The following is a 27,394-nucleotide window of genomic DNA, read 5'->3' as shown; positions in this document are numbered from 1 at the left end:
TTGTTAGGAGAGGTCGCCTTTCTGACAATGCTTGATCCAGCGATTTTTTCAAAGAGCATGTCATCAAACGTATCTGGGTAGGTGAGAATGTTTTTCATCGTTTCATCTTATTTTGAGAATAAATTTACCACAATTGCTCATAATGGAATACGCTAAGATCCTTCTGAAAGAAAAATTATATACATCATTTACAAAACTTGTACAATCTTCGAACGGTTTAATTTTCGCAAATTCTCTGCAGATAGAGGAGACCGGGGCAAAACGGGATACCTAAGGAAATATTGAACTTTTCAGAAGTTTGGGAAGCTCTGTCTATTTTTTACTTCCAAAAACTAAGAAATGTACTGAAATTCTGTTCAATTTTCAAAAAAAAATCCGAGGCAAAACGGGGTACCTCTCAAAGACTCATGAAATTTTTTTTTACTATGTTTTTAATTGAATCCACCTTGGGTGCATTTCGCACCCGTAACCGAGTGCTTCCGACTTACCACTGTAAGCGTTGAAAGCGATCTCGGCGCTTGCAGTGCTCGAACGTAAGTCGAGCGCACGCTGTGAGCGCTCTCAGCGCTTACAACGCTCTAACGTACCTCGAACGCACCCTCTGTAATTCAGTTTAAAATCAATGATATGAGTAATAACGAAGATTGCCAATGTTTATTTTGTAAAAATTTGTATTCTTTATCCACTGAAAAAAAAGATAAAAAAATTTCTCTCGTTTTTCGAGTATCCCGTTTTGCCCCGGTCTCCCCTATAGTTTTTAACAATATCACTAATACGAATTTATGATTAGTGGAAAAAATCAAAACTATAACGAGAACAAGATTGACAATAAATATTCGAATTCGTTGGTAAAATATTTTATTGCGAAGTGTTCAATGTAAAAGCATGTATATATTTGTGTTCTTATCATTATGATGTTACTGTAAAAAATATTGGTGAATGAGATCCGGCTGCATAGAAAATGATGACAGATGATTTTAACGTAGATTAATAATTACAATAATGAGTAACTGGAGTTTCTCGTTGGCCATTATTTATCGTATCGAGCACAGCATCGTTAAGTACGACATTGAAGTCTTCATCACCTTAATGAGAAAATTCAAAGACAGAAATTAAAAGGTGTCTAATATTTCATGACTCAGGTTTGACTGGAGATAATGACTGTCTTACGGTTGCAAAAAACTGCAAATCCAGTACGTAAAAATTTGCTGCTGACAAGTAGCAAGGTTGGGTGCTTCGTAAGAGCATCAAATTCAGCAGTTTTCGTGTTCTCAATGAAGTGAGATACCACGATGATTTTGTACTGCAAATCGATTATAATGAAAACATTAATGAATAGTGTCACAGAAAATAGGAGAGGTTAATAAATTCAATGCAGAAGGCCATGATCGCTCTGCAGATTGAGAACTTTTCCGAAAAACTGTGAAATTTTTTTTCCCCCCAAGGACTGTTTTAACGACCAAACGCTTAGTACCAATTTTATTAATAACGAGAATAACATTGTCAACAGCCTTTTGACCCTAGCCAAGCGGCCAAGCCATTTTTCGTCTCGTATTTTTTAACAATTGACTATAACAAAAAGAGGCATTCACATTTCATTTACTGCCATTAGGTTTTTTGATTTTATCATTCTCCTTCACATAGAAGAATTGTACACTGGGAAAAAAATTTGGTTGAAACACTTGAAAAATGTTCAATTTAACTTAAATTTTTTTAGTCCCATATGCACGACAAAAAATTTATTAAATTTCACAAAATAATTATATGAATTCTGAGTTATATTGAACTGACCAGTGTTATTCGATTTACAAAATATTTATTATTCTCAACAAAACCGTTTAGATATTCAAATAAATATATCATAAAAATGTATGTGAATTAAGTAGAGATAAACCAATGTTTCGAGTTCTACGAACAAAAGATTTGGTTTCACTCGTTTAGTTAATTAACCCAAACGAAAATTTAGTGATTCGGATAAATGAACTATTCCGTATTTATCGCAAGCGGATGTTAGTTGGATCAAGCAACAAAAATATCAACTAAAGACATTTAGTCGTTACAACGATTTCTTTTCTCAGTGTATACAACGTATATAAAAGCTGGAGGTAATCTTACAAGCACTCGAACATTCGTAAGCTTTCAGTAAGCAAGCATTGAGAAGGGTAGCTGGCAATGAAAATCGGAAATGCTTGCGCGGCCATAAAGGAGGCGTACCCGATCGCCACTTCCGGACGGTCCATTGTTGACACTGCCTGCACAACGAAATAATTATTTAAATGTAAAATATGAATTTTTCACTCAACGATGCGTACAAATTAATCGGTTGACCTGGAATCCTGTAAAACTGATGCAAAAAGCGTTAATACCCAATTGTAAGAAGACGGATATTGTGTTTGCGTTCTCAACTATTTCCACATATCTGAAAGAAAATTTTGTAACATGAATGAATGGACGCACATGTTTTGAAAAAACGCACAGATTAACGCGAATCGATAACATCAAAATATATAAAGGAATACCGACTCGATAGCATGTGCGTGTAGCGATATGCACTGAATGATATTTCGATAAGATTTATCTTCACTTATCGGAGGATTCGTGTTGATGTCCAGATCATCATTATCCACTAAATTTTCCAAACGATAACTTCAACGATAGTAAAAATAAATGAACAAGTCAGCGATTCAATTCAGGCATTTGAGTAAATCCATGTTTGATATTGTTAAATTGAAATTACCCAATTATGGCGAACAACGAGCAGGCATGCTGCACGTAAGTGAGCAATATTGTGTCGATTGCAACGAAAACTGCTATGTAAGATATGGTTCCAAAATATGAGTGGATGAGCAAATAAAAGTACCATTTTTCAACGTTTACGAGGTACTCGACGTGAAACATCAATGGTCTTTCTACTGTTTCATTCGAGGCTATCGTTTCATTAGAATTTAAAGAGCCCAATAAGAGCGGTATCAAAGGGGTCAACATGAACGGTGTCATCGTTGCCATTACGCAGCCTGCATGGTAAATTTATTTTTCATTGATTTTTTGTTAGCAACGAATGGCGGTTAGCAACTTTGAAAATATAATTAAACTTAATATTTTCCAAGTCTGAGAAAATCATTGGTGAGATTTTACCGGCATAGATGAGGGTTTTCTTCCTGTTGTCTTGACCAAAGTGACGAAGAATCGCTATTTCTTCACCCACGTTGAAACGTTTCCAATCGTCTTCGATAATTAAAAGCAATGTCTTCATCTGAAGAGTCAGGGGATGAAAAAAAATTGGATTTATATTGTGAGTTTGACGGTTTGTATGGTCGAACCTTATCTCCGTTGTAATAAAAATTGATTAATTTGACGTAGGCGACAACATCTATGGTGACGGGTGGTACTGATTCCAAAAAAACGTCGCTATCTTGCCAGGCAGCTATCATTCCACCAATCTTTGATGCAACAAAATTAAATTCCTTGGTTTTCAATTGTCCCATCGAGTGATCACAAAAAATAGTTTAGTGCAAAATAGTCCTGAGTTATTTTACCTGTAAAATCGCTTGAGGCAAAATAAAGAGCATTGATAAAATAAAAAAAAATCGTTTGTTCGCGGTTGATTGGAAAGGCCAAAGCCCCAGACACGAAAGGAAGAATTTATTTGGCTTCTGATAAGCTAATTCTATTGAACGCTTCATTGTTGCGATATTTGTGGGATCCTCAACAATACTAAGTAAAAATGTAGGTTTTTCTTGCCCTGCGCCTTGTGCACTGCGAGAACAGCATTTCGATTTTTTTCCCCACTGTCGATTAGACTCAATTACGCATTCTCTCAGATCCGAGACACACGAGCGATTATATTTTTTTTCCCCTTTGCATTGTTTAATTCGGTCGGACAAATAATTGCATTGAACCGACTCAGATGTACATGCTCGATGTGAACGAGTGCATGGGGTTATAGAAAAAATTCTCCATAAAAAGGGACAAAAAGCCCCTTTGTAACAAAGACTTTTTGTCCTCGACACTTTAATCGTTTCGTCTTTGAACTTGAGTGTGCAAAGTTAATCGCACTTCCAATAATATCATAAACGCTTCCCCACTCAATTTATTTCTATTCCACGAAAACTGAAAATAGCCTTCACCACTTTTTTCGTTAGAGTACATTTTCTAGTTCCACCGATCGCTCAGTACAGTTTCGCCTTCGTGGAAATCATGATCAAGTCATTTCCCTCGCCATACATTGCTATTAGCTCTTCTTATATATAACGAGATATGTCATTGAAACATGCACCATGAACACAATTAAAATAAAGCTTCATCACTGATGTCTACTCCGACAATTGCTTCCATTCTAGCATACTATGACAAATCGTAATGGCGCTAATCGGAGGTAAATTAATGAACACCATAGCACGAAGTGATGCATTTTATAATTGGATTGAACACTGAAAACGTTGCTACTCGATTCATCGTCAAAAGTTCACTCGATTTTGGCCATGTTGTTTAAAACCATGTTATAACGCATTGAAACGTAACTTCGCCATGTTTGAGCGGATCGTTTGCGCCCGAGAGCCGGCAATCCGCCTTGCATTAATGTACGACAACTAGACAACTCGTGGGGCCAGTTGCTGGTTATGTTTCAACAGCCGCTGGTCTTCTAGTTCTACGGTTTCGATGTTTTAACAGATTTTAAACAAGTAAATTATTTTGTGCTATTATTCATACTTGGTGTTGACTGTATACGAATCGAATCATCATCGATCTTATAAAATTCACGAGATAACGCCAACGCAAAGGAGTTTAGGCTTGTGAATATGTTTTTTCAACGCATCGACGTCAGCACAGTGAAATATGACATCGAAGTTTGGACCACCTTGAAAAAAAAGGTTTGAAAGTATTCTTTCGTCTGAAATATGATTTTAATATTTTCTTACCGCACTGAATCTCTCCAAGTCCATGACGTACAGTTTTCCAGCTGTTAGTTGACAAGGTGTCATACTCCGAAGCATTATTAGTGTTAACATGTCACGAGATTTTTTCGATATGACATACCATTTACAATTGTAACTGAAAAATTCATAGAAAGTCTTAGTTAATATTCGTGTAATAGTGTTGAATGATAAAAATGGAATTTTTGAAATTTCATAACACTTACGCCGCGTAGAATATCATACTGCTATGGTCGCGAATTGCTTGGCCTGGCAAACTGTTGTAAAGCAGGTGCATCAGCTCGGCAAGGGTAAAAGTCCCGAATCTTACGATAACGTCCGGCTTATCGAGATTTATTGCAGTCTGTGCGTGAAGCAAGATACACACAATTAGTAATCTCGTTCCTTCACTCGCTTTGGATCATCGAATTCTAATTCGCCACGATCATCCGTTGTTTATCGGCCATTTGATTTTCCGAGAAAAAATACTCACTTGGACCCCAGTGACGCTAATTACCAGCATGTTTAGCATCGTTTGTAACAGATTCGAAATGTTGTAAGTATCTTCAATGTATTCTGCAAATCTTGGAAAAAAAAAAATACAAAAGTTACGTTATTGACGAGTCGATGAATAATCACGTTATTAATTATCACATTTTATCGTGTCTATTGATTCAATTTTGCGGACTGATATAAAAAGTAAAAAAAAAATCTTGTCGAACGATGTGCAAACTTGAATTAAGCATTTAATTTTCATAAGCATTCCACTCAGCACTGTGCTTAAATAAAAGAGAAAAAAATGTACACACTTTATTGCTTTCTGGTGTTCATTGACGCACTGAGCAATTTTAGCAGAAATGCAACTGTTTTTATCATTATCGTAAAAATCTTCGACTTGTTCCTCATCGACCAACGTTTCCAGTTGATAACTGAAAGCCATCGATATATGGACAAATGTGAATATCACTGAAGAATATTCGATATGTGTTCGAATTTTTTGAATTTGTTTATTTTTTCAAACCATTATCTTGTATAATAATAAATCGTTGGTTTACTTGAGAGCAGCAAATATTCCGCAAACGTGTTGGACATACGTGACGTACATCGTGTCGCAAACAATTACGGTAGTTACCGAACTGATAGTACCAAGAGATTGGTGAAAAAACAGTGGAAAGTAATGTTGAGTCGGATCATCGATAAAGTATTCAGCGTGCGAAGGCAATTCTCTCGGTCGCGATTCGTTCAATGGTTGGAGAACATTTAGTACCATTGGCATCGTTGGCATTGTCAGGTAGGCTACCATTGCACCGTACATGTAAACTGAATAAAAGAAAATAAAATAAAATCGTTTCCACATGACACCGATAAAGGAGATAAATTTTGTAAAGATATGGAAAACAATGGATGTGAATTGGGATGATGCAAAAAAAATCAATATTTTTTCTCAGAGCTCCGACGGAAATCGTTAGTATATAAAAAAAAAGTAATTTTCCCAAAATTTCAAATTAAAAAAAAAATTTTTACCCCTTCTTTTGGAAGGACGATAAAAATTGCCATTTGCGATCACACGTTTTTTAATCTCATTATTCATAGCTATATATACAGAAAAAAAGAGATAAATTATGCGACAAAATTTTATTAAATTTATAATTCCATGAGGCACTAATACTCTCTGCTATGAGAGCAAAAAAAAATTTTTTGCTTCGCGATTTTTGAGAACAAACAGGAAAATATCGAAAAGTGGCTTGAGCACTAATAAATTTTTGAAAAATCTAAAATTTTGGGAAAATTACTTTTTTTGTTGTACTAATGTTTCCCGTTGAAGCTCCGAGAAAAAAAAGATCGATTTTTTTGCACCACCGTAATGCGAATATTTTCGCCTCACCCGTGTAGCCAAGCGTGAGGAATTTTGACTTGTTGGCATATTCTTCAAGAATACGATTCTCAACGTCTCCCGTTCGAGTATTCCAATCGTTTTGCATGCGGGTAAATAGTTCCCTTATCTGTTTTTCATTAGTCCGAATGTTGAATTATTTCATTTGTATTTCACGAATGTATATTAGTAACGGTATGAGTGAGATTTGTTTGAAGCTCACCGCTTTAGCTCCAAAAAGAAGAGTACCAAGCTTAATGAAGCTTGCAGTGTTTACCATCACTGGAGCGAAGCTTTCGATAAACGCATCCAAATCGTTTCTCGACTGATAGAAGTGAATAACCTAAAACGACTCATTCGCTGTAAATTATAATATCGCAAAGTATTCGATATTTTTTCAAACGGAAATGAAGATAAACGCCACCCTCGATTGCTCTCAGCGAAACAAATGAATTGGCACTTTGTGTAATTGATAAACCAAATTTTCGATTCACGCGAAACAAGAAAAATCTCGTTTATCAGATTAAATTGAAAAGTCAGTTTACCTCAAGGGAGTAGAGATTTCCAATAGCACACAAGAAAAAACAAATACCAAGTCGTTGTTGCCACAACGGCGAGAACGGCCATTGACCGATCAGCCTCATGTAGATTCTATTGAGCTTGTAGCACTTCAAAGTTCGCAAATCACGCTTCCGATCAGCGACGTAACTTTGAAGAACCACTTCACCCATTTTTTAACGGTAAAATAATGGAATGAGGAATGAAATTTGGTTGCTGTTCTTCGAGTCGATCTTCAATCAGACTGCCGAGACTCCGCTGTCTTTTGTTTTATACCACTTCACGGTCGAACGTCTTTTCTTCTCGAGGTCGATACACTCACGTCGTACTTCGATAGAGGTGCCATCACGCTCCTTCAACTTAACATTAATCCAGACATTTCTGGGGTAGAAGAAAATTAATCCCGTGTCGTTGATCAGATATTCTTTCAGAAGCAGCAAAAGACTTTTCGAGTAGTGAGGAACGGCGACGGTTATTATTAAACTCAATCAATGTCTACGGGTCCTCTAATCATCGAGACTTGGTAATCTAATGACATCGATTTTTTTCATAATTGTCCAAGGAAATTGTAAGGTTTCTTGTTGACAGGTTTTTGACGACTCTAGAGCTCCGTACTCGTCGTAAGTTTCTGACACTTTCATTACTTTACTTTTCATAGTAATTAAGGTGCTAGGAAACCTCCCACCCTGCTCCAGTCTTCATACCTTTCTCCAGGGCGCAGCAAATCCACGCATAGGTTCTGAAAGATAGTTATTCCGGAGGCATCGCGATAGCATAACGTTTTAAACGTTTGATTTTATCGTCGATTTATTTGTGAATTGAGTTTTAAATGACATCAAGCTTTTATTTTTCACATGTTTTTCTATGTTGTGAACTCACATGCTCAAACACTACGGACATACATTTACTGGGCAATATATTTTTCTCAATTATGGTATGGATCGATGCGATAATCGAAGTGAAAAAAAGTTTAACAGGCGCAGCAAGAAATCAAAGGGTGTCCGCTGTCCTATAAAGTCTTGACTCACTATTTCCTAAATGTTCGACGGATCATCCATCGAGGACACATTTACCCCGCGGAGCGGTCGTTGATGCGCTTATTTCACGGAAGTCAGAACTGTCAAGTATGACAAAGATGTACGTATGACCTTCAAAGGTGAAGAAAAGATAAGTATTGGACCGATAATTTGTGAAGTGAACAGATTCGATGGTTTCATCCGCCATTTTTCTCACCGCACTAAAGTTTGCCAAATTGAGGATATAAAATCGACCCGCAGTCAGTGCGCAGGGTATACGGCTTCTCATGATCATCAGGCAGATGAGTCTTCTTGATCGTACCGAGGTCAAATACCAATTACTATTGTGTCTGTGAACAGCGATTTAAAAATGTGGTTGAACCTCCTTCATTGCCTTTGGATAACTAGGTTTTTGGGACTTGCGATAATCGTGGATTTGGGAATTAAGGAAATGTATTATTTCGACTCACACGTATTCGGATACCCGAACGCTGTGATCGTACAACATCTGACCGGGATAACTTTGGAGAAATAATATGACGAGTTGGGTCATCGTGAATCCGACGTATCTGGCGGCTATTTCGGGGGAGTTGGCGTACATAACAGTCTGAATGCAACGAAAAAAGAGATCATTTGTTGATTTTCCAGAAGTTGTGGGTGGAGATGATTTTTCGGAAATGATTTTTCATATTTTAATAATATTATTTAATAATTGATTGCGATGCGAGACTTGCCTGAAATCCTGTAAAACTCAGGCAGACCATGATTATACCCAGTTGAATAAAGTATGATATGTAATTCGCATCTTCGATACGCTTTGAGTATCTTTGTAACGAATTATCAAATTATCCGTTAGTATAGTAAAAAAAAAATTTCTTAATTTTCGATTTTATTTAGAGAATAATAAAATACAAACTCTAAAGCGTGATTATGTTGAACGATGCAATCAGACAGTGTGTAATAACACGAGTCATTGTCTCTGGGTGGATAAACATTGACATTGATGTCAACACCTTCCATCATATTTTGCAATTGATATCTATAGCGAATTCATATCAATTTTTCAAGCACAGATTCATTGAAGTTTATCATTGGAAATAAATTAGTTTGAGAAAATTCTTCACCCCAATACCGCAAAAGATCCGCAAGCATGGACCACGAATACCATCAGGATTGTGTCGATTGCGATGATGAGAGTTATGTAGGCTACCGTACCAAAATACGAGTGGATCAGCAACGGATAATAATATTTTTCGGCATCGAAGAGATAATCGACTCGAAACATCAATTGTTTCGCGTAAGTTTTGTTCCCGATTTCTAGAGCGTTCAACAGTAACGGTACCATCGGGACTACCATGAAAGGAGTCATTGATGCATACATGCACCCTAGAATGAAACAATTTTATCCTTGATAATATCCATATTAAGGTATTTCAAGCACGAAACGATTTTATTAAGAAAGTCTTGAAATTTACACCGAGTTTAAATGAGTAGTCGACTGACACTCATATCAAATTTTAAAGGTTTTGGCTTATCGGTTATTCAGACAAACGTGACACAGGGTCATAGGCGTAAAAAATCGTTTATCTTTCCATATAACGAATGAACGCTTCTTACGAAGTTTATGAAAAAATACGCAATAGCAATGAAGTATTATAATAAAGGGTTGGGAAAAAATTCAAGACGATTGTCTTGCTAGTAATGAATATGTATTACATTAAAGATTGAACGAAATTGGTATTGAGCACTTGTATAACCTCACATTTGCTTATTTCAGCATTTTGTTTCTTCCTGGCTTGGCCGATTTTTGTCATAGCCTCCTGTCTTTTTATTAATCCTTTTTTCTTGATCCATTTCCCTTTGTGTTTTTCCTTTGCGCTCTCTAATGCGACTTTTTACATAAAAAACTATAGTATTTTCGCCAGGGACGAATGAAATTTCGAGTTCAGTCAGTGATGGATCCCCGATTAATTAATGGCTTGTAATTTCATTCGTCAAAAGATAAGTTGAAAAAATTTATTTACAATTTCGAATTAATAACTCTGACATTAATTTAAAGTGATTATATCTTGAATTAAGGAGTAAAAATCGATCCAATTTGATCTACCTTAAGACTCGTAGAAAAATTATTTTTATTTTCTATTGCTTCTGTAATACCAGCCCATAATTTTTGCTTCAACATGCAGGTGGTTCCGTATAAAACGTTATGGTTGTTTCCAATAACGACGTTTGTAAAAAACAATATATAGCTCACCGGTATATGAAAGGGTAAAGTTTCGACCGTGAATCGCGTACTTCTTCATTACTTCTATTTCATCACGGCCTTTGAATCTAACCCAGTCTGCTTCTAGCGTAAACAAAAGGTGTTTCATCTGAAACAGGAAGTTTGATATACGAACACGTGTTGTCGATCAGTTCAGTTTGCCCGAAGCTCTGTGCGTTTGAAATGCTAGCGGAAGAACTCACTTTTTCAGAGTTTATGAGAAAATTTATGATCTTTGTACCACAAACGAAATCTACGAGGACCGGGGGTATTGACTCCAAGAATACGCTTTTATTTTCCCAAGCAGCGATCATCCCGCCAATCTATTCGTAAAAACGTTCACAATCAGTAGAAAATGATGAAATTTCTGTCGCCGAAATTTTCATTCGAACGAATGATTACCTGAAAATATCCCTGAGAACCGATGAATAAGAGCAGATTGCAAAGTAGGAGGTATTTTATGAAACCATATTGATGCGGCCACAGTCCAATAGACGCGAGAAAATTTTTGTTAATTTTCAGATAAGTAATGGAAAGTTGATCCATTGTACCAGACTTCGTCTTACTACAACTCGTCTTTTTCGATGACTAACATCTTGAGACTCAGTTTTTTTACCCGCCAGAAAAAGATGACAGTTTTATCGATCCACATTTATTATTCTGTCAGCGACGCTACTTCGAGCTCTTTGTATATTCTTTTTATTCAAAACACAAAAGTAAAGACGACCACCACAATGAAGAAGAAAGCCTTTTTTTATAACACAAAGTTTTAGAGAAACCCTTTCTTTATTACACACGAAGTGAAAATTTTGTAAGCCAGCAATTTCAGCAAGTACAAAAAATGAAAATGGCATTTGCAAACTGTAGCCCGAAATTGGTTGTATTATTGTAATGTCTGTAATTTGGTTTACTCTTTCGTACGTGCATAGGAGGTATAAAGAGAATTCTTGATGTATCATGAGCAAGATAATGGTCTACGATGACGTTGACTTCGCTCGAGTAAAAAGGCAACAAACATTTTGATCTATTTTCAGATAAAAATGAGTTGGGTAGTGCAACGAGAGAGTAGAATGCCACTTTTTTGTCTTTAGTTCAATCGATTGAGGCGAACAATCATCATTTTCATATTGAACTTTAATAAATTGAGGTTCGTAGGCAAGCCCAAACTAGAGGGGTTACGTACCATGGGAGTTTTCAAATCTCTAATTTTTCTTCTTCAACAATTGTTCATTTCAGCGTTCATAGCAAAACATAGAATTTTGGTGATAGCACAAACGTTTTATTTTCAAGCCACGTTCGGTTACTTAAATACGTCACATGAAAATCGTGAAGCTAATATTTTTTGCGAAAAACGAGAGAATGAGTTGAAAAAAAAAACATTCAAGTGAGGCGTGAAATCTTAAATACTCATATGACATTGGGATATTCGTATAAATACTCGTATAAAAAGTGACTAAAAGAGTTCTCTTCTCCGAAAGCATTACTTTCGACTTCTACGGGATTATTTCATGGAAGTTAAAACTGCCAGATACGACATCGACGTACGGACGACCTTGAATAGAAAAGACACTGGATTGTTGATGAAAAAATCCAAATAATGAATCTTTCTTTTCCAACCGTTCTTACCGCACTAAAGTTCGCCAAATTAAGTACGTAGAATCTGCCCGCAGTCAATAAACAGGGCGTACGGCTTCTCATTGTCATCAGGCAAACGAGTTGTCGCGTTCGGACTGAAGTCAAGTACCATGCAGAGTTGTGACTATGAAAAAGCAGGATACGGTGGTTTCGATAGACGTTAGATGAAATAAGTTTTTTCATCCGAAATGAAAGATTGAAATTGCACAGAAATATACTCACGCATATTCGGATACTTTGATGCTGTGATCGTATAACATCTGACCCGGATAACTTTGCAGAAATAAAATGACCAATTGGGTCGTAGTGAACGCGACGTAACGAACTGCAATATCAGGGGCATCGGCATACACAACGGTCTGTATTGTGTAATAAAACAAAAAAAATTTAACGTCATTCATTCAGCTGAGAGGGGCGGGTATAAAATTCCGAATATTCGGAATTTGAGCTTTCTGGTAATTTTAAGTTCGGAATTTTATACCCGCCTCAGCTGGGAAAGTACTGTGAATTCGTACTAGCCTGAAAGCCTGTGAAACTCAGACACACCATGGTGATACTCAGTTGAAAAAAGTACGATATGTGATTTGCTTCCTCGATGCGTTTCGAATACCTTCGTGAACGAAAAACCAGTAAAGTTCATTAATTTTTCCATCTCACTTATCATTCATCTACTCCTGAATAAATTTGTTAAAGATCTGTGGACCGCACTCGGAGTAAATTGAGCAAAAGTTCACTGATCTTATTACGCACTGTAAAATCCGACTATGCAGAGCCAAGCAATCCGCCATACTGTCATAATGTGTGTCATTGTTCTTATGTGGATAAACGTCCACACTGATATCGACACCATCCATCAAGTGTTCCAGCCGATAACTACAAAGCAGATCGAACGAGCCTCAGAATTAATGGAATCAAGAAATCTCAATGAAAAGTAAACCCAACTCGTTTGACAGTTATGATTCGTTGGGAGCATTCGTACCCTAATACAGCAAAAGACCCACAAGCGTGTTCCACATAAATCATCAAAATAGTGTCGATTGCAACGACTAAAGTTATATACGCGATGGTACCGAAGTACGAATGTATCAGCAGTGGATAATAATACTTTTCGGCGTCGACAAGAAAATCAACGCGGAACATTAAGCGTTTAGGGTGTGTAGCGTTCCCGGAGCCTATGGCGTTCATCACGAGTGGAACAACTGGCATTACTAAAAAAGGAACCATCGATCCGTACATACAACCTGAAAAAATCGTACAGATTATCTCTATTTCGTTTATCCATGGTATTGTCGAGTTATTCACGTGCTGCGTTGGATGATGCAAAACAAATGACGAAAAATAAAAGTCTCACCGGCGTACAGAATGGTAAGTTTCCGACCATGTATCGCGTATCGATTGAGAATGTCAATTTCTTTGCCTCCTTCGAATTTTTTCCAATCTTTTTCAAGCGTCACGAGAAGTTCTTTCATCTAAATATTCCGTTGCAATTACATGTATCCACGACAGTCAATAACTTGATTCGTGAAGCACCGGAGGGAACAAAATCAGAAGGAAATCTTACCCTGTCGGAGTTGGCAAGAAAATTTATGATCTTGGCACCACAAACGAAATCCACGAGAACCGGTGGTATGGATTCTAAGAAGACATTTTTGTCTTCCCACGCAGCTATCATCCCACCAATCTAAAAACCAAAAAATAATGCTTAATCAATAAGAACCTGGTCATCGTCGATACGTCAATAATAATATGAATGGTTGTTACTTGAAAATAACCCTGTGAACCAATAAAAAAGATTAAATTAAAAAGAAGCAGATGCTTCGTGAAACCAGATTGATGAGGCCACAGCCCAATAGACATGAGAAAATTTTTGTTGACCGCGAAGTGAGGAGATGGCAAAAGATCCATCGTGCTGCACCGTTCTTGTCTGCCACTCACCACTTTTTCTTTCGCAGATAACTACTCTTTTCTATATCAGTATAAAAAACGTAACCCTTCGATCGATAAAAATTTATTATTCTCTTGGTGACGCGAAAATACGCCCGTCGCCTGCTATTCCTCAATAAGGAAGCGTGATGCGCCAGCTAAAAAAACGAAAAGTACTTTCAAACTGAACACGGATAATGATGTTCAAATTTGCATTACTGATCATATAATAATCCGGATCTTTTCGCAACCCTTTCGATGCAAAAGCATCATTGGTAAAAAGAATCATGATTCCCTTTGGAACTCGAAAGTGTTTATCTTGAACATTTTTTTATTGTCGTGACGTGGATATTGCACTTTGACTCGAATCGTGGCAAGGCATATAAAGAGAAATTTTAATGTTTTGAGATGTACTTACGATTGCCCCTTTTTTTGTTTAGCAGCAGGGGACCCGGGGGCATTTATTTTTGATGATCGTCACAACCCTTGGTCTCAACGGAGCTTGGCGAATTGAGGAAGATAGAGACATCGGACATGTAGTTGCTGTAGTACAGAATCTACATCGCAACTCATCCGTAACCATCATACACTCAGAGGTGGGTTATGATTTCTAATTTCATAAATTTCTCTGATTCCTTCACTGGTGGAGCCTATATAATGGGCAGCTAATGTTTCAAAGGTAAATGGAGATAGATTTTTACTAAATGAAATAAACATGTAAGAACAATCGTTGATATTACATTCATTCGTGTTGTAAAAGTATGATTAATTTCTTAAATAAAGCCTTTAACGTCGCTAGATGTTTCTCCTTGTCGTATCAAGATTTTTGGGGTAATGTTTTTTCGAAGGGAGTGTCTGAATTTATCAAAGATCAAAAGCTTGCATGATCACGGTTTTTATGGTACGAATAAAATCAACAGAATACGAAATATTTAGTGAGAAATTGTCTTTTATCCAAAAAATTCATCGCTCGAACCAAAAGATTCTGGCACATCCACAAGCGTACGTACAATTCTGTGACGGTTCCAATTGTTCGATCAACTCTTCACAAACGTACGGAAATTCCATGAGAAAAATCATCACGTTTGTTCTGAGGGCTTTGATACCAGTTAGGAAATTGAATATAGTCAATTTTTTTTGGATTTTCTTATCGTATTGCTTCGTGTATTCTTTTAATGAAGTAGTTTTCTAAATATGTTTGCATTACATTAATCTGATAGTTTCATTCAAAAGTGAATGTAAATGGCACGATTCATCCTTACATTTTATTATTCATGAATTATTATGAATTATACATAGCAAAACACGCATACCTATCAAAGGTGTCTTTTATTGGAGGATTCGTTTTTTAGTGTAATTGAATAAGGCTTTGTTAAGGTGATTGATCAGTCGGTATATGCAGATCGAAATGTCGAAAGTTGATTTCTGTCGCACCGTTCAACCGATTGTGTTGAAATTTGAAGTGTGAATACAGTATTGTTCCAATATTGGGCTGACTTGGTGTTTTGAAATTTTGATTTTTTTTGCATTTCGTGCCATCTGAGTAATTGTAGAATAACTTAGTAAATATCCATCGAATCGCAATTTGGCGAATGTCAGCCCAACGGCAATAAAAACACACACATTTTGAGCTTTATTGCATCCAAATCGATCATGAAATGAAGAAGAAAGAAGCTTTTAAAAATTCATTGAAAAAAATTATCGACATTGATTTATCGAAATGTGCGCGACCATCAGTTTCTGAAAAGACAAACGAATAAGCATAAGAGAAAGTGACGTTTAGTATACGTCATGGATTTAACAGAAAGTCTTCTTGTGCAGTGTAGTGTTGTGGAAAAAGTGTAGTGCTGAAGAAAAAAGGACAAAATATACATAGGAACGTGCTCGATGTCGAAAGGTACATCGGTGGACACGTCGAAGCCCTGGACTCGCTGCGAGCGTGTGGATATTGAAATTTCGGAGAAGATAGAGTGAAAGGGAGCAAAAATAACTGGAGAAAAAAACAGCGAACGAAGATGCGAAATTTTCAATAATTCTAGTAAATTTTCTTTTTTTTTCAATTTGACTGTTTATTTATGTCTACCGCTTTTTCAAGCGAGAACCCAGCGGTTTTAACTGCTGGAGAGTTCAATTGACTTTGAACCACCCAGCGATGAAAATCGCTGGAGATGTACGAAGAACTATCGTTCTTTTGTACAAAAATTATAAACTGTTTATTCATTCTTACCGCTTTTTCAAGCGAGAACCCAGCAGTCTTCACTGCTGGAGAGTTCAACTCATGTTGAACTACCTAGCGATGAAAATCGTTGAAGATTTGGAGAACGAAAATGGTTCTTTCATATAAACATTATAAATTGTTTATTTATTCTCACCGCTTTTTCAGGCGAGAACCAGCAGTCTTTACTGCTTGAGTGGCTGTCATGCACCACACACCCACACCTGTCAAACGTCATCCATCGGGTTTCTCGTATGCATCCATTGCGTAACCTTGAAACCTGATGATGGCAGACGAGTGCCGCGACATCTGTCGGTATTCTGCAGTAACTCTTTTGAGTTCTGCAGTACCGAAAGAGGTGGGAGGCGGCGGCTACACACTATCGTGTGGGAATAATGAAAATATGATAAATAGTTTTCTGCGCATGGAAATTTCTCCTTGACGAAAAAATTTTTTAGATTTCGAAGACATTTTATAAACTTTTTAAATAGTTCATCATTTATAAGCAGTTCATATTTATAACCAGGTGTGAGTTTTGTGCGTGTGTGTATATCCCTGCCTCTTTGGTCAACTCTATGTTGTTCCAATTCTCAGCAATGGATGACGAGTGCAAGCATAGAAAAACCACAATCAACAAAACAGACATTCGTGGGAAAAAAATTTCATTTGATCTTCAAATTTTCTCTAACGAATCTGAAAAAAAATTGCCAATGATCAACGAGCATTGCTTGGGAAAGCCTTAGATAAGATCTAGATGATTTAAAATATATGGCGTTATTTTCGTTTCAATGCCTCAACTTCCTTGAGGGTAATACTAATTGGTACAAAAAGCTTCGTCTTTACCAAAGTTTGTAGTTTGAATGAGCCTGTAGAAATAAATCCCACCAAATGGTCACTGACTCAAGGATTGTATACGGTACACGGAAAGCGTAGAATCTTAAACTTTATATATTCTCTGCGTCACGATTATAAGGCAGAAACCTTGAACTCAAATTCTGGCAAGCTTTGGAAAAAGGTCTTTGAGAACGACACATTGTGATATTTGTACAAAAGTTCGTATAAAATATCACCGAGCGAGTGCTTTTTCCAAAGAGATAATCTTGTTTTTGGTAACTATCTCACAGAAGTTAAAACTGTCAAGTATGAAATCGATGTACGAATAACCTTTGATTGAGAAAAAAATAATGAAACATTAGAACCGGGGATAATAATTTTGCTTCGGTTGAATTATGTCGTTTTTCAAGAGGTCCTTACTGCACTGAAGTTCGCCAAATTAAGCACGTAGAATCTGCCTGCAGTCAAGAAACAGGGTTTACGACTTCTCATGGTCATCATATAGAAAAGTTTCCGCGTCCGAATTGATGTAAGATACCATTCGCAATTGTGCCTATAATACAGGAATCTAAGTGAATGAACGATTACGTATTTTTCAAACATTGGTTAAGAAGAAATTTTTTCCTTAGAAATCATTAAAAAAATTAAAACAAAAATGGAAATTTAAAAAAACGATGTAATTTACTTACACAAAATCTGATACTAAAACACTGTGATCGTACAATATTTGACCTGGATAACTCTGGAGAAACAGTAGTATCAGTTGGGTTATCGAGAAAGCGATGTACCTTACTGCGATCCCAGGGGCATCTGCATACACAACGGTCTGTATTGGAAAGGAATACACAAAATTAATAACCTCTATCAAGCTGCCTTAAAATCTATACTAGCCTGAAATCCTGTGAAGCTCAGGCACACCATGGTGATCCCAAGTTGAATAAAATTAAATTTGTAGATCGCGTCCTCGATACGTTTTGCGTATCTTTCGAATTCGAAGAAATAAAAATTGAGTGATTAATCATCAGAGATGAATAGTGCCATCAAATTTTAATACGTATAGGAATGCAGTAGGAATTTTTTCCCACCCCCGTAAGAAACTGTTACTAGAATCTTCTTATTTACAAAAATTATTCCAATAAGAAGTTATTCCAATGTGCTGCTTCGGAGACAACATTACGATTATATCTAAAGTTGAAGTTTGCTGTTAATTTGTTACATACTGCAGAGTATGAGTATGTTGAGCGACGCATTCAGCCATACCGGTATACCTCGTATCGTTCGCCTTATCAGGATACACATCAACGTCAATATCGATACCATCCATCAAGTGATCGAGTTGGTAGCTAACAATAGATCAAAAGTGATTAGTAAAACAAGTCGAGCGAAATTTGTAGTGGATTTATTAAGACTTATTCTCACTTTAATACCGCAAAAGATCCACATGCATGCTGCACGTATGTCATCAACATCGTGTCAATTGCAATGACCAGAGTTATGTAGGCCATCGTACCAAAGTATGAATGTATCAGCAGTAGATAATAATACTTTTCGGCATCGAGGAGATAATCAACCCGAAACATCAACTGTCTTGCAACTGTAGCATTGGCAGGGCTCAAGGCGTTCATCACGTTTGGAACGACTGGTATTATCATAAAAGGTATCATTGATCCGTACATGCATCCTAGAAAATTATTAGTGATTTTTCGGTACTCTGAGACAGTATTCGCAGTCATGTGAGAAACTGTAGGCCAGCAAAGAGCATCTCACCAGCATATGAAAGAGTGAGTTTTCGGCCGTTCATTGCATACTTATTTAGTACCTCTATTTCTTCGCGGCCCTTAAATTTTTCCCAATCGTTCGCAAGAGCCGAAAGAAGTTCCTTCATCTAAAACGATAATCGTAATTAAATCAATTTAGCTTTCACACGCAGTACGATTTATGTGGAACTTGATAGCCGAATAAACAGCTCCAGAAGAAAAGTTTGCACCTTTTCAAAATTCAACAGAAAATTGATGACTTTTGCGCAACAAACGACATCAATAAGCACCGGTGGAATTGACTCTAAGAATACATTTTTGTCCCTCCAGGCTGCTATCATCCCACCAATCTGATTGGAAAATCGTTATTAATCAATGAAAAATCTACGTAACATTGAAACTGCATCTTGTGAAAATTGGTGATTGTCTTAACTTGAAAAAAACCTTGTGAACCAATAAAAAAAAGTAAATTGAAAAGAAGCACGCTTTTCATAAAACCAGTTTGATAAGGCCACATTCCGATAGCTGAGAGAAATTTTTTGTTTATTGCGAGATGAGGATTCGGTAAAAGATCCATCGTACCGTATCTTTACTGTCTTCATACTGACCGGTTTTTTCTTGTGCGGCTAACACGCCGAAGCCTTCTTTATTCAGAATAAAACCTTCGATCGATGCAAATTTGTTATTCCCTTGGGCACTCTGCCGTGTTTCTATATCTCGATGCGGACGAGTACGTAGCATTGTCATCGTCAATAGAAATACGTATTTTCCGACGAGACATATGTAATCGTGGTATATGATGCTCAAATTTGCATTACTGATCATAGAATCCTCCGGATCTCTTGCGTGACCCTTCCAATGTAAAAATGTTATTGATAAACAAAAAAAACGGAAATACGGATCCGTCTCTGGAGCTCAGAACCTTTTGGCTTGTAATTCGGCCGCCATCGTCGTGGAGTATATAATTTTGTTTTTCACTGAGGATCCAGTTGGTTGGATATACACGGAAATGTAAATATTTTATAGTTAATTTGATGAAGCGTATTTTTTTTCGTCTCAAACTGCAACGATAGTGCACGAGGAAATTTCCTGGCTCCTTTCTTGTTTTAGTGCAGATATATTTCTGTTTGAAGCGACTACGCTCGCGGTATCGGTACTGTTTGAGGTAATAGAGGAAGGAACGGTATTAACATGGGGATGATTCAATTTGTGAATTTCGACGAAGACGCGTCGCCGATGATCGAATCTAAGTCGTATTTCTTATGTTTAAATCTAATGCAGAAACTGCGTTGGTTAAAAATTATTTTGTACGTAAATTATAGATTTTCATTCAATACAAAAAATCCATGGTTTCAGTAATTCAATTAATTATTCATTTATTCATGTGTCTGTGTAACAAAAACCATCGCAAATATTCACATATGAAACACCTTACAAACGATGGATGCACATTTATTTGAACATAACGAAAAAATCGTTTTTTCTTATGACGATTTGCACACAACTGTTCTGATTCGAAAAAAGTACTTATGTTCAATTACAAAAAAAGGAGAGAGAGAAAGTTGTAAGGCATGCCAAAAGAACTAATTTTTTTTATAGAAGCACATGGCAATTCCACGAAGTTACATTGTTTCTTAACATAAAAAAAACACACAAAATATCCCGCAGTGTTTTTGTGCCTCTTCATCAATTATTTCACGGAAGTAAGCACTGTCAAATATGACATCGACGTACGAACGGCCTTCAATTGAAAATAAAATGAATTATAAAACGATTAATTTTCTTTTTAACTAAAATGAAAAAAATGTATATATTTATTTTCATAACTCATTCTCACCGCGCTAAAATTAGCCACATTGAGAATGTAGAATTTGCCTGCAGTCATTGCACAGGGTATACGGCTTCTCATCGTCATGAGGCAAACGAGTTTCCGTGTCCGTATTGAAGTTTGATACCAGCCGCAATTGTTGCTGACACATGACCATTTGAAAAAGTTCGAGTAACGGAAATTATTTATATTCGAATAATAATTGTTGTCGTGCATTATTTACTGTTTACGACCCCACTGGTATAAAAAATAAATTTCCCAAACTGGTGTAAAAAAACAAACCCAAACAAACCCAAACAAAATTTCATGGAAAACGATACCCTGCAGGGGCTTCCTTAGGTCGCGCTATAATCGGTTGCGGTCAGATTCTCTAAACTTCAAAGCGGTGAATCAAAGTAGGCCTATGGGAAGGAGGCGAGATTCGAAGCGTGAATCTGGACAAAGAGGATATGAGGGAAGGAAAAAATCTCGAAAATTTGATTATAGTTATTTGGATCGAGTATTTTTGACAAAGCCCAGTGGCACCGGCCTCGTTGGACCCGCCATTTCGAAAATCTGACTGACAGCATATTCGAGATTCACAACAATTCAAATGATGTGAGTCAAACATAGGGAGCTCATGATTTTTGATTGAGAAATCTCATGCTACATTTGGAGACCCTAAGAGTTTCGCTTTGACGAGTAGAACATTCATTGAGGAAACGTTTTTTACGCACTGGTGGCACATGGAGACAAATTTTTGCTTCACACGAAGGGTTGTAGAGAGATGATTTTCGTTCGTGACACCTCAAGCACACTCAATCTTTGTAAAATGTTCTTCATGCACTTACACATAATTGGATACTTCGATGCTATGATCGTACAACATCTGACCAGGGTAGCTTTGAAGAAGCAAAAGAAGAAGTTGAGTTACTGAAAATGCAAAGTATCTGATTGCTATCTGCGGTTCTTCCAGGTACATCACCGTCTGTGCAGCAGAAAACAAAAACGGTACAATAGCGTGATTACTCGTGAAAATTTTGTAAATAGATCTACAACAATGTCTCACCTGAAATCCCGTAAAACTCAAACAAACCATAGTGAAGGCCATTTGAAAAAAGTATGATTTGTAATTTGCTTCTTCGATGAATTTTGAGTACCTTAAAGGGTAGAAAGTACGCGTTAATATCCTTATCAAAGATTTTTTTTCGTTATCTTCAAAATATCTAAATGAAGACAGTACAATGACAGGAATCGAAAATCAATAGTCTATCAATGATTAAAAAAATTCATGAATGCTCACTCCAAAGCATGATTATGTTGAAGAATGCATTCAGACATATTGTAGTAACTCGTGTCATTTTTTTTATGCGGATAGAGATCCACATCGATGTCAACACCATCCATCAAATGTTCCAGTTGGTACCTAAAAGTAGTATCTTGACATTTTTACAAAATACTGTCTCAATGAACTAACGTACTCTTAGTTAAAATGTCCCTCTAATAATAATGGAGGTTTTTCTTTTTACAGGAATGCATCCGTTTCTGAATCGTCTCACCCTAAAACTGCAAAAGATCCGCAAGCATGCAGCACGTATATCATTAAAATGGTATCAATGGCGACGACCAAAGTTATGTACGCCATGGTACCGAAGTATGAATGTATGAGCAGTGGATAATAATATTTTTCAGTGTCCAAAAGAAAATCGACCCGAAACATCAATAGTCTCGTACGAGTTTCATTTCCGGGTACAAAAATATCCATGAATAATGGTACCGCTGGTATTATCATGAATGGTACCATCGACCCATATAAACAACCTAAACGCGATGACAGAAAGTTTCGAGAACTTATTTGGAACTTTGATTTCTCTTTTAATGATGTTCGAGAAAGAAAAAACTAACCGGCATACGTTACGGTTAACATTCGTCCTTGCATTACGTATCGATCAAGTATCTCGATTTCTTTGCGTCCTTTGAATTTCTGCCAGTCTTCTTCGAGCGTGAAAAGAAGTTTTTGCATCTGAAAGAATTTTTTTTACAACATTCATATTAAATGGACCGGACTGAAATGACAGGATTCAAAGAGCATTACTTTTTCAAAATTAGCGAGGAAGTTCACTATCTTTGCGGCGCACATAAAATCGACGAGGACAGGAGGAATTGATTCCAAAAATACATTCTTATCTTCCCACGCTGCGATCATACCACCAATCTGTAAGAAATGCATTTATCCTTGGATCAAGTCACAAATTATGTCTGGAAAAACTAGAATTTCTTTTTGATTGAATTTATTCATATTTCTTAAATAAACGGTGAAAAAGTGTCTACATGAAGAGAAATCTATTATTGCTCATGATGAATAAAAATAATTTGTTCACCGGTTTGGATTTTGTGATTGTAAATTTCTATTTCGATAGTTTGTAGGCATGGTTCTCTAAACGAGAATCGTTGGGGGCAGAAGTTTGTCGAATGAGCGGATATTATTACCTGCAAATAACCTTGAGACGCAGTAAAGAAGATGGTGTTAAAAAGCAGCAAATATTTGACGATTCCAGACTGATGAGGCCAAAGCCCAACAGTTACAAGAAAAGCTTTATGGATTCCCAAACTGGGAGCTATTGGTAGATTCATTGTGCACACCTTTCTTGTTCCGATCTGACTAACTGCCTTCCAAGGCTACGAACCAAGAGCTCTCTACTTAACATCGAAGAGAATATACCCCACGAATCGATTTAAATTTATTATTCCCTTGGCGATGAAACATTATTCCTTGATGCGTCTCTTTTTCGCAAAACGAGGAACTTGATGGACGTCATTATATAGAACGGAAAAAAATGAGACTTTGGAAACAGAACGTAATGATGCTTGATGACGGTGACATTTGCATCACTGATCATAGACCGTTCAACATTCTATACTGAGATAACCGTGTTTGAAAAAAAAAAAAGTAGAACCAGAAGAAAAAGTAACAGAAACTTTCCAGTTCATAATTTGTTTGATTGCCAGTTAGCATGGAAGGGATATTTGAACGTTTCGTATAAAAAAAAAAAAAATTTAATTTTCATTGTACTTTCTGTGGGGTTTCTTTCATTTTGTTTCAGTAGCTTTTCTTGAAGTAAATCGACCATGGTGATCGTCATTGAGGCATATGTGTCTCAAAGACACTGAATAACTGACTTTATTCTGTTGCTGATGAATCTGTTTTATTGCAAACCTACATTTCTTCGGAGTTATTATCACATCTGAGGATCGATAATCAACACGAAAAAAAGTGCGGCGAAAACGCTGTCGCGATATATTGGACTCTTATATGGTTTCCTCACTACGGTATCTGTGAAATTTAAAATTTTTCTGTAATTGCGCTACTCGTAATAAATTTTTATTCTCAAATATTATCCTTACATATGCTTTGAGGTCGCTACGATCAAAAACTTTTCGTTAGATACTAGACTCGAACACTTTTCACATCAGTAACGATTTTTTTCCGCCGATTCATCTGAAGGAGGTGAGCATAGTGAAGTATGACATGGTTGTTCTTATAATCTTTGTAACAGACATAAGAAAAAAATCATTTATTCATTGGAATATGGATATAAAATAATTGAGAAGATTAATAAATATTCTATTATATACCATGCTGAAATTGGCGAAAGACATGTCATATAATTTGCCAGCCGTTATCTTGCAGGGCCGAATACTTCTCATCATCATGAGGATTAGTAATTTTTGTGAACGGGGACAAGTTTCATACCATGTTGCTTCATATCTGTTGGATAAAAATTCATCGGAGTGAAGATGTATAGAAATATCTTATTCGGTACTTTACGTCGATCCACTAGCTCGTCTATAGATTTTCACATTTATCGTCTCATGCACGTAGAGTCATACTCACACTAAATCGTGTATTTGTTCACTGTGATCAATCAATTTCTGACCGGGCCAGCTGAGGTAGAACACATGAAAAAATTGTGCCAGTGTGAAGATAGCAAATCTGAATGCCTCGTTTGGCTTTTCCAAATTCATTATAACCTATGTGTACAAGCAATGGAGTATATCATTTCAAAAAGTTCATTATCTATCATAGGAAGAGTGCGACAGAGTTTGGAGGTCAAATACTTGGCGTCGTACCACTATTACGTAATCCCTGATTCTCTACATTATCAAACCTGATATCCTGCGGCGCTCATCGATACAATGCTCATACCCATTACGCAGAATAATACAACTGTGTGAGCTGATTCAATCGTGTCAGCGAATCTTCCGAAGCATTAATATGAAACAAAGCAAGGAACAATGATGTTGGCTATTATAAACTATTTGAAAATTCATGTCAACTCTCTTCGTCTGATTCTTCAATTTCATTTTGATACCGAACTACATTCATAAGTATAATACTCATTTTTTTCGTTTTAATTATTTGATATTCACTAAACGAGTAAATAGAATAACCAGTCACCAACTTTATGGCTCCCTTGTGCATTTCGATGCAATCGACGATCGCCTGGTACACGGCATTTTCGATTTCTCCAGTGCTGTTTTTATGGATGGATTTATTCCGTAAAGGCTCCATCGAATGTCGTAATTTATCGCTGAACAAAAGTTATGTTCGTATACCAATATTGGTAATTTTATCTTTTGAGTGCTTCAATGCAACGAGTCCATACCCCAAAGCGGCGAACATACCGCAGGCGTGTTGAACATACACGGCGTAAGTGGTATCCATTGCAACAATCGCAGTTACGGTGACGAAAACAGCATAATCAGCATAAATCACGATTGGGACATAATATTTATCCATATTGATATTTCCGTACGATATTGGGAGAGGATAAACTAAAGGTCTTGATTCATTGAGGGGCATGATGACATCCAATAGTTTGGGTACCACGGGCATAAAGACAAACGTTATCAGTGTCATGAACATGCAAACTGCACAGTAAACTCACCATTAATTTTACAAATAAATTAGTAATACAACTATATAAAAATGATTATAGTAGTCTCTTGGATAAACGGATAAGCATACCACCGTAAAGTTGCGTCAATTTTTTCCCGTCTGTCGCATATTTTTTAAAAATCTCCAGATGTGGTTGAAAAATATCCGCTGACCAATCAGCTTGCATACGAAATACCAGATTTTTTATCTACAAACAATGTTATGTGTAAAAAATGTTGTCTTCAAATAAACTTGCATTGTATAAGGATACCTTTTCTTCATTGAAAAAATAGTTAGAAAACTTGATAAACGTTCCAGTTTGGGAGAGCATAATCGATATACAATCTATTACCAAATCCAAGTTGCCCCAAACTTCGAACAATCGCAGAATCTATTCAATAAGAATCACACAATCACAGAGGATAATATTACATAACTTATTCTTAATTAGATTCCACTCGTCCATAATTATGATCAATTCACTCAAAAGAATAATTTTTTTAGGATCAATAATTCACTCAAAAACATTCCTTTTCGGCTCGTTAAAGGGAAGAAAATAAATTCTTCACGTTTGGTTGAAAAACGTTCAGCAAACAAACTTTTACGAAAAAATTGATTTTTTTTTTTTAACGTACAAAAAAACTTCGTACCAGCGGCACAAGCACGCTCATTATCACGCAAGAATTCATTCTACCTAGATTTTTATACAGAGTTTTTTGAAAAGGCCATTGCCCGAGAAAACTGAGGAGAATTTTATTAATTCTATAATAAAGCCTATCCGGTATACCCATTTCTTGGCTAGAATCGCGAATTGACTGATAGACGATCTTTTCTCATAACATAATTTCACCTACCATTTCCACCTTGGGCTTCATTATCGATTCTCTTAGAGCCTCTTCACAAACGGAATAATTCTTGTCAAAGATATTTTAGTGGCTTTGCAATGGATAGCATGACGACAAAGAAAAATTAAACGAAACATTGGTGAGAAGTTTTTTATTCCTCCTGTATGTTGCGTAAAAAAAGAATATTCTCATCAATATTTTCAAACGAACTGCTACTTTTTAATGCATCAATGATATTTCCCTCTCAAAAAGGGGTGCATAATGAAAATGGTTTTACAAAATAATTCCTTTCAGCATGTGCGTGTTACAGAATATTGAAATTATTTTCACTATTGGCGGTATTGTCAAATTTTATCCTTGAAATACTGACTCGAATGATTCCGTTGACTTGAGTCAGATCATTGAGACGAAAAAAATTCTCAACACAAACTAAAAATGGGATAAAAAATTGTGAGGATACAAATTTAACAAACAATGAAAAATTCGACATTAATGTGCTCTAAATTTTCAATTAGACAGTTCGGTGCAAATCCAAGTACTAACTTTTTTTAGTGCGTCTCATTGTAGTTTACTATACGAGTTCGCTAAATGAAGCTGTTACCAAAGATCCTTCCCGTTATGAGGCAGATGCCTCGTTTAAGAGCCGATCGATTTCGTTGGATAACTCGATACTTGAAGTTAGCTTTTGGGGAGCTGGAACACAAGTAATTCTGGATTCTAAGTACGAAATATGTATCGGTCTCTGTAGCATAGTTGATGAGTTCAATAATTATTAATCAAATGTATTAAGTTATAAGTCGTGCGATTTATTTACTG

At 36.4% G+C, this 27,394-nt stretch overlaps 5 protein-coding genes across 6 annotated transcripts; all 5 read right to left on the bottom strand.

Moving 5' to 3' along the window:
• Positions 1–8: 8 nt before the first annotated feature.
• Positions 9–7,638, bottom strand: LOC122409681 (uncharacterized). Its single transcript, XM_043417409.1, has 19 exons — positions 7,332–7,638; positions 7,010–7,129; positions 6,799–6,916; positions 5,969–6,233; positions 5,723–5,842; positions 5,407–5,497; positions 5,141–5,277; positions 4,920–5,052; positions 4,813–4,858; positions 3,537–3,742; positions 3,321–3,440; positions 3,136–3,253; positions 2,738–3,014; positions 2,524–2,646; positions 2,329–2,419; positions 2,116–2,252; positions 1,171–1,303; positions 999–1,085; positions 9–163 (listed from the first exon to the last, which is right to left on the bottom strand). Exons 1-18 carry the CDS (start codon positions 7,515–7,517, stop codon positions 1,035–1,037), a joined length of 2,472 nt encoding a protein of 823 aa, XP_043273344.1. The 5' UTR covers positions 7,518–7,638; the 3' UTR covers positions 9–163; positions 999–1,034.
• A 602-nt stretch (positions 7,639–8,240) lies between these two features.
• Positions 8,241–11,199, bottom strand: LOC122409999 (odorant receptor 67c-like). Its single transcript, XM_043417961.1, has 9 exons — positions 11,026–11,199; positions 10,827–10,946; positions 10,615–10,732; positions 9,485–9,746; positions 9,277–9,399; positions 9,095–9,185; positions 8,831–8,967; positions 8,578–8,710; positions 8,241–8,492 (listed from the first exon to the last, which is right to left on the bottom strand). The coding sequence occupies exons 1-9, from the start codon at positions 11,167–11,169 to the stop codon at positions 8,442–8,444; spliced, it is 1,179 nt and encodes a 392-aa protein (XP_043273896.1). The 5' UTR covers positions 11,170–11,199; the 3' UTR covers positions 8,241–8,441.
• Positions 11,200–11,409: 210 nt separating this feature from the next.
• Positions 11,410–14,163, bottom strand: LOC122410011 (odorant receptor 85b-like). Its single transcript, XM_043417979.1, has 9 exons — positions 14,020–14,163; positions 13,820–13,939; positions 13,610–13,727; positions 13,238–13,499; positions 13,009–13,131; positions 12,778–12,868; positions 12,481–12,617; positions 12,250–12,382; positions 11,410–12,175 (listed from the first exon to the last, which is right to left on the bottom strand). The coding sequence occupies exons 1-9, from the start codon at positions 14,161–14,163 to the stop codon at positions 12,125–12,127; spliced, it is 1,179 nt and encodes a 392-aa protein (XP_043273914.1). The 3' UTR covers positions 11,410–12,124.
• A 3,219-nt stretch (positions 14,164–17,382) lies between these two features.
• LOC122409680 (uncharacterized) lies at positions 17,383–23,523 on the bottom strand. The gene is made up of 18 exons (XM_043417408.1): positions 23,285–23,523; positions 22,890–23,009; positions 22,700–22,817; positions 22,354–22,615; positions 22,098–22,220; positions 21,864–21,954; positions 21,646–21,782; positions 20,777–20,957; positions 19,619–19,839; positions 19,421–19,574; positions 19,218–19,337; positions 18,998–19,115; positions 18,650–18,911; positions 18,451–18,573; positions 18,122–18,212; positions 17,920–18,056; positions 17,651–17,783; positions 17,383–17,560 (listed from the first exon to the last, which is right to left on the bottom strand). The coding sequence occupies exons 1-18, from the start codon at positions 23,426–23,428 to the stop codon at positions 17,510–17,512; spliced, it is 2,586 nt and encodes an 861-aa protein (XP_043273343.1). The 5' UTR covers positions 23,429–23,523; the 3' UTR covers positions 17,383–17,509.
• A 344-nt stretch (positions 23,524–23,867) lies between these two features.
• On the bottom strand, positions 23,868–26,524 carry LOC122410003 (odorant receptor 9a-like). 2 transcript variants are annotated; one of them, XM_043417968.1, is made up of 8 exons: positions 25,824–26,049; positions 25,462–25,726; positions 25,258–25,386; positions 24,964–25,054; positions 24,690–24,826; positions 24,431–24,563; positions 24,200–24,340; positions 23,868–24,128 (listed from the first exon to the last, which is right to left on the bottom strand). In XM_043417968.1, the coding sequence occupies exons 1-7, from the start codon at positions 25,918–25,920 to the stop codon at positions 24,290–24,292; spliced, it is 903 nt and encodes a 300-aa protein (XP_043273903.1). In that variant the 5' UTR covers positions 25,921–26,049; the 3' UTR covers positions 23,868–24,128; positions 24,200–24,289. The 2 variants fall into 2 exon arrangements, with proteins under 2 accessions (XP_043273903.1, XP_043273904.1); XM_043417969.1 differs by lacking the exons at positions 23,868–24,128; positions 24,200–24,340; positions 24,431–24,563; positions 24,690–24,826 and adding an exon at positions 26,384–26,524 and having other exon boundaries at positions 24,946–25,386; positions 25,824–25,941; positions 26,005–26,124.
• Positions 26,525–27,394: the final 870 nt, after the last annotated feature.

This window comes from Venturia canescens, chromosome 4, assembly GCF_019457755.1.
Source record: "Venturia canescens isolate UGA chromosome 4, ASM1945775v1, whole genome shotgun sequence".
NCBI classification, from domain to species: domain Eukaryota; kingdom Metazoa; phylum Arthropoda; class Insecta; order Hymenoptera; family Ichneumonidae; genus Venturia; species Venturia canescens.
Note: the sequence above shows the minus strand (reverse complement) of the source record. Positions and strands in the feature narration are given on the sequence as shown.

What these genes read in the sequence shown, in the direction of transcription:
- LOC122409681 (XM_043417409.1), bottom strand. Translation starts at nt 7,517, where the DNA reads ATGGGTGAAGTGGTTCTTCAAAGTTACGTCGCTGATCGGAAGCGTGAT. An exon ending in CACTGTGCTGACGTCGATGC is followed by an intron (nt 3,743 to 4,812) that starts GTTGAAAAAACA and finishes CACAAGGCGCAG; the next exon opens with GGCAAGAAAAACCTACATTT. An exon ending in CTACACGCACATGCTATCGA is followed by an intron (nt 2,420 to 2,523) that starts GTCGGTATTCCT and finishes ATTTTCTTTCAG; the next exon opens with ATATGTGGAAATAGTTGAGA.
- LOC122409999 (XM_043417961.1), bottom strand. Translation starts at nt 11,169, where the DNA reads ATGGATCAACTTTCCATTACTTATCTGAAAATTAACAAAAATTTTCTC. An exon ending in GGATCTTTTGCGGTATTGGG is followed by an intron (nt 9,400 to 9,484) that starts GTGAAGAATTTT and finishes AATTCGCTATAG; the next exon opens with ATATCAATTGCAAAATATGA. An exon ending in TGAGTTTTACAGGATTTCAG is followed by an intron (nt 8,968 to 9,094) that starts GCAAGTCTCGCA and finishes CGTTGCATTCAG; the next exon opens with ACTGTTATGTACGCCAACTC.
- LOC122410011 (XM_043417979.1), bottom strand. Translation starts at nt 14,163, where the DNA reads ATGGATCTTTTGCCATCTCCTCACTTCGCGGTCAACAAAAATTTTCTC. An exon ending in GGGTCTTTTGCTGTATTAGG is followed by an intron (nt 13,132 to 13,237) that starts GTACGAATGCTC and finishes TCTGCTTTGTAG; the next exon opens with TTATCGGCTGGAACACTTGA. An exon ending in ATTTGGCGAACTTTAGTGCG is followed by an intron (nt 12,176 to 12,249) that starts GTAAGAACGGTT and finishes TTTCTATTCAAG; the next exon opens with GTCGTCCGTACGTCGATGTC.
- LOC122409680 (XM_043417408.1), bottom strand. Translation starts at nt 23,428, where the DNA reads ATGAATCTACCAATAGCTCCCAGTTTGGGAATCCATAAAGCTTTTCTT. An exon ending in GTTAACCGTAACGTATGCCG is followed by an intron (nt 22,616 to 22,699) that starts GTTAGTTTTTTC and finishes CATCGCGTTTAG; the next exon opens with GTTGTTTATATGGGTCGATG. An exon ending in AATAAAGAAGGCTTCGGCGT is followed by an intron (nt 19,575 to 19,618) that starts GTTAGCCGCACA and finishes AAGACAGTAAAG; the next exon opens with ATACGGTACGATGGATCTTT.
- LOC122410003 (XM_043417969.1), bottom strand. Translation starts at nt 26,524, where the DNA reads ATGGGTATACCGGATAGGCTTTATTATAGAATTAATAAAATTCTCCTC. An exon ending in TGAGCGTGCTTGTGCCGCTG is followed by an intron (nt 26,125 to 26,383) that starts GTACGAAGTTTT and finishes CTTATTGAATAG; the next exon opens with ATTCTGCGATTGTTCGAAGT. An exon ending in GGTATGTTCGCCGCTTTGGG is followed by an intron (nt 25,387 to 25,461) that starts GTATGGACTCGT and finishes ACTTTTGTTCAG; the next exon opens with CGATAAATTACGACATTCGA.